At 56.4% G+C, this 5,333-nt stretch overlaps 1 protein-coding gene across 1 annotated transcript in view; it reads left to right on the forward strand.

The window, feature by feature from the left end:
* Positions 1-2,799: 2,799 nt before the first annotated feature.
* LOC104125280 (leukocyte immunoglobulin-like receptor subfamily A member 1) overlaps positions 2,800-5,333 on the forward strand; it is a 3,357-nt gene continuing 823 nt past the window's right edge. The window contains exons 1-5 of the mRNA XM_035893408.1: positions 2,800-2,874; positions 2,961-3,153; positions 3,719-3,754; positions 3,955-4,224; positions 4,858-5,135. Of these exons, the coding sequence (XP_035749301.1) occupies positions 3,108-3,153; positions 3,719-3,754; positions 3,955-4,224; positions 4,858-5,069 (564 nt within the window). The 5' untranslated portion in view covers positions 2,800-2,874; positions 2,961-3,107 and the 3' untranslated portion in view covers positions 5,070-5,135. The remainder of the gene's footprint in view (positions 2,875-2,960; positions 3,154-3,718; positions 3,755-3,954; positions 4,225-4,857; positions 5,136-5,333) is intronic.

Below are 5,333 nucleotides of genomic sequence, written 5' to 3' on the forward strand. Positions count from 1 at the left end.
GGACCGTGGCAATGGGGCAGGACGAGGGCATGGGGATACAGGTACAGGGATGGAGCCCCTGCAGTATGACAATGGGTCAGAGACATGTGAGCATATGGCTATGGGGCAGAGTACCGTAGCCCCACAGCTACAGGGCTGGGGTCGTGGAGCCATGGCCACAGGGCAAGGGCCTTGGGGCCGTGGCTATGGGGCAGGGGCCACAGGGATATGGCTATGAGGCAGGGCCTGCAAGACCATGGCAGTGGGATGGGGCCCATTGGGGTATGGCAGTGGGGCGAGGACCATGGGGATATATGGCTATGGGGCAGGTGACCTTGGGGCCATGGCAATGGGGTGGGAGCCATGGGTATATAGCTTTGGGGTGATGAAGTTCCATGGGACATAGCTATGAGGTGGGATTGCTGTGAGCAGGGGCACATCGCTATGGCACGTGGGGTCATAGAGACATAGCTGTGGGGTCATGGGATGCTGGGATGTGGCTATATGGTGGGGACATGGAGGACATGGCAGCAGAGTGGAGGGAACGTGGAGACATGGAAATGGGGTAGGGAGGATGTGGAGCATGTATATGGGGTGGTGGGTACACGTGGGACATAGTTATGGGGAACGGGGGGACTTTGGGACATGTCTGTGGGATGGGGTTGCTGTGGGGTGGAGGGGCCATGGGGACATGGCCATGGGCTGAAGGGCTGTGGTGGGATTGATGAGAGGGAAGGCTCAGCAGGTCTCTTCCAACTCCCCTTGCCCCTGGTCAAAAGGAGACCCTGGATGAGCATGAGCCCACCTGACTCCTTCAAAAAGGTCACCTCTTGGTGATGTCCCTGCCTGGTGGACCTGGTAGATCCCGTGTGGTATGTCCCCATGGACAGGCAGCTGAGGACATCCCCCAGTCACAAGAACTGTGTGGGGACAGAGGGAATGGGAGGATATGAGGACCTGAAGGGCATTGAGAGAGGCATCTCCAGGACATAAGCAAAGGACATGGGCTATCCCTGTCCTGCAGAGTTCCTGAGCCCAAGGGTAGTCAGGGACAGAGGGCCTGGTGAGGCCTGGGGCCAGCAAGGATCATATGGGTCCATGTGGACTCAGCTGGGGGCAGAGCTGGATACATGGCCATCCATAGTGGCTTCTGGGGTGAGGTAGGACCAGGACCTGTGCTCAGGTGGGAAACATGGGACAATATGCATGTCAAGGGTGGGGAGGGACCGCAATGTGTCTGGGGGCAACTTGTGGGAGCCAAACGCGCATCCAGGAAGATGTGGGACCAGGATGTGCATTTGTGAAGGGCAACTGTGTCAGACCAGGATCTCTCATCCCTCCCTCCCTCCCTCCCTCTGTCTCTGACCATCTCACTACAGGGGGGGTGGCTGTTCAGGCATCCACAGCCAGTGAGCATCCACAGATCCCCTGGGGAGAGGTTACAGAGGGACATCAGTGCTAAGCACAAGGCTGGGAGGGATGGGGACCCCAGGGGGGTAGCTTTTGGTATCCTGCCTATGACTGGCCTTCAGAATCATCTGAACTGTCCTGGATGAAGGGACTGTATCAAATGGATCATGGGGACCATGTGGAGATCACTTGCTGCTGTATGGGCCATGTGAGACCAATTTAGGCCACATGGACTGCATAGACTGTACTAAGGTTACATGGACTTACAGACCACATAGACTGTATGAAGACCACAAAGACATGGAGACCACTTGGAATATGTGATGATAAGACCACCTGTAGGGACATGCTGCCTTGGGTGAGCATAGGACATCAGGGCATGCAGTGGGACAGCTCTTCAGGGAAGCCTCCTCGCCACCTTCCTTCTGTCAGCTCCAGTCCCACAACCCATCCTTTCCCTGCTCTCCTCACCCCTACATCACCCGCAGGTGCAAGCAACTTCCCCTGTTTAATTAACCCTTTGTTATTGCCAAAGGGAGCTCCAGCTACACCACTGGCCACCCAGGCTAGATGTGGCTGAGGGTGGAGGCCGGGCTCCAGGAGTGGTGGAAGCGAGCAGTTATTTGGAGCCAGGACCTTGCCGCTGTTCCAGCACAGGGCTGGGGAGGCCTGGACAGATGAGGAACGGGGCCAGTCCCGTGGGGTGGACCCAGACCTACAGGTCGGAAATATTGCCAGCCCTCCTCCAGTGTGATATGGCCCACCATAAGGCCAGGTGGGGAAAAACAGCCCCTGATGAGGCCCAGGGGGGAAGCCAAGTTACTTCCCCCCTGTTCCACCCTGTGGAGCCATCCAACCCACCCCGCAGCTGTGGGGAAGGTGTGCCTGGACACAGCCTTCAGCTGGACCCCATGTCCTTCCCCCTCTGCCACCTGGTCTGCGCTGCAGCGGGGGGCACTGTGCAGGGCTGCTGGGCCCGACAGGGGGCCCAATGTGGTCTTCCTGGACCCTGGTGAGAGAGGTCTGGCAGCAAATGGGGTAATAAAACATCTGGTTTACTGGCAGAGAATAAAAAAGAGGAATACAGATCACAAGTAAATCTGATGACCCATCAGGTGCCGGGTACATCTCCACAGATGCATTTGCGCAGCACGCCACAGGAAGGATCTACCTGGGGTCCACCGGTGCTGCGGGGAAGCGGAGTGCCTTGCCTCTGATGGGATGCAAGACTTACTTGCTGTCTCTAGTGCCCTTTCTATTCTGTCTCATTAAACCACCTATTTCATGACACTGCTTCTTGCTGGAGCTTTTGCACCTAGAGTCAGAGCCCTGTGCTGTCTCTCCTCCCCATCCTGGCTGCAGAACATCACCCTATTTCGCAAGGGCTGAGAGGAAGCCATTTCCCCATCAAGTGACCAGAGACAAGAAGGAGAAATGAAAGCGCTGACAGCTTCTCTCCCAAGGTCCACAGGATCCTAAGGCCAGGTCATCACAGATGTCCAGCCCTGGGCAGATGACGGGGACATTCTGGTTCCAGTTCAGGCATCCCAGCCCTGCAATTGTGTTTGCAGAAACCCAAGGTGTGGGACAGAAGGTGGCTTGTGGTAACAAGGGCGTGCCAGGACCCAGAAGAAAGCACCCAGCTGCTCGGTGTCTGGACAACGCCTTCCTCTGAAGAAGCCCTGCTTGAACCGAGGTCGGAGAGAGCCCAGAAGGCCATGATGCTGCCTGTGACACTGCCTGTGGCCCATGTGCTGGCCCTTGGTGAGTGCTGGAGGCTGTGTGGGCTCCCAGAGGGGGACAGGAGGCGTTTGGAGGCTCCACAGAGATGTATCCTGGGTTTGGCAGGGATAGGGTTAATTCTTTTTTTTTCCTAGTAGCTGAAGTCGGGTTGTGTTTTGGATATGGTATAACAGTGGTGGTAACACCCCGATGGTTGAGGTTTAAATGTTGCTATGTAGTGCCAACGAGGAGCTGGGAGGGGGCAGAGAGCTGGGACAGCCGACTCCAATTGGCCCAAGGGCTATTCCAGACCAGTATAGAAACTGGGGGGAGTTGGCCGGGGACAGCGATTGCTGCTCGGGGATGGGATGGGCATGGGTCGGCAGGTGGTGAGCAATCGCATTGTGCATTGCTTGTTTTGGATATTTTTATTATTATTTTCTCTTCCCTATTATTTTTCTCAATACACAGATTTTACTTTTTGTTTCCTTTTCTTTTTTTTTTCTGATTCTCTTCCCCCTCCCGCTGCAGGGGGCGGGGAGCTGTGTCGTGTTTAGCTGCCTGCAGGCCTAAACCACAAGATGTTACAGGGCTGTTTCTCTTGTAGGTGCTTGGCTGGTGGCACAGAGCAAGGCTGCACCAAGTGAGTACCACCAGGAGGTAGACGGGGGGGTTGGACACAGCTCTGGGCCCCGCTCCTCCCCCCAGGCCCTTCCCCAGCCCCACAGAACAAAATTCACCCTTGTGTGGAGGTGGGGCCTGGAGCCAGCTCCAGGTTTACGGCAGGGCAGCGGGGCGCTGGGGGCTCCCTGGCTGGCTGGCAGCATCCCTCTCCCTGCACAGGTGCCCCTGCAATCTTCATCTTCCAGAAGCCACCAGGGGTGATTGCACCAGGAGGCTCCACCACCATCTGCTGCAGTTGCCAGCGGGATAATGGGAACGTCGTGCTGTACAGGAATGGCCAGCAGATCCGCACCCTGCAGCTGCATGGCAGCCAGGCTGAGTTCTCCATCACCAATGCCACCCAAGAGGACGCAGCTGCCTACAGCTGCCATTACCTGGACGGAGGCACTGTGCTGGCTCGCAGCGAAACCTTGGATGTCAGGGTGGAAGGTGAGGGATGCGCAGTTACCCCTTGGCATGGGGTCAGATGCCACATGGGCAGACTGGGATGCACGTAGCCACTTGGCTTCCCCATCTACATGATGGGCAGGGTTCAATCATCACAAAATCATAGAATCATAGAATCCCAGGTTGGAAGGTACCTCAATGATCATCTGGTCCAACCTTTCTGGGCAAGAGCCCAGTCTAGACAAGATGGGCCAGCACCCTGTCCAGCTGAGGCTTGAAAGTGTCCAATGTGGCGGAGTCAACCCCTCCCCTGGGGAGATTATTCCAATGGGTGACTGTTCGCATGGTGAAAAATTTCCCTCTCGTGTCCAACCGGAATCTTCTCAGGATTGACTTGTACCCATTACCCCTTGTCTTTTCCATGTGACTCCTTGTGAAAAAGGAGTTTCCATCCTCTTTGTAGCCACCCTTTAAATACTGATAGACAGTGATGAGATCCCCTTGGAGTCTCCTTTGCTCAAGGCTGAGGTTTTCCCCCTCTTCCCTGGCTGGAGAGGTGGGGGCCATCTTCACCTCTGCCTGAGCCAGGTGGTGGGAGGTCATGGAGATGCTGGTGGCTGCCAGCACCGTGTCATCGCTCTGCACACCTTCTCATGCCCTCTCCTCTCCCCACAGAGTTCCATCTCCCCAAACCTGTCCTCTCTGTCCAGCCTGGCCATGAGGTGGCTGCAGGAGCTTATGTAATGTTCCGTTGCACCATCGCACACGCCAATGCCGGCTGTTTCCTGTACCTGGAGGGCCAGGTCACCGTCGCCTTAATCCCAAAGGACCAAGATTATTTCAACCTCTCCCATGTGCATAAAGGCAATGAGGGCCGCTACAGCTGAAAAACAGCAGGAACAGTTCACTGAAAGGGTCTGCTGTCAGCAGGAGCCTGGATTTGGTGGTGAGAGGTGAGACAGCCCCCCCAGCCACATGCTACTGTGTTCTTCCTCCCTGGCATCTGCCACATCCTGGGGAACTAGGAAAGAGGATGTGGGGGAAGGAAGCAGCTGTGATGGGGCCCAAGCAGGGGGCTACAGCTTCCTTCAGGTGTGTTTGGGCCTTGCTGACTCCTCAGGTGACGTATAGACGCAGGGTTGCAGTTGGGG

The sequence above is a fragment of the Egretta garzetta genome, unplaced genomic scaffold, assembly GCF_000687185.1.
Source record: "Egretta garzetta isolate BGI_Z169 unplaced genomic scaffold, ASM68718v1 scaffold440, whole genome shotgun sequence".
NCBI classification, from domain to species: Eukaryota; Metazoa; Chordata; class Aves; order Pelecaniformes; family Ardeidae; genus Egretta; species Egretta garzetta.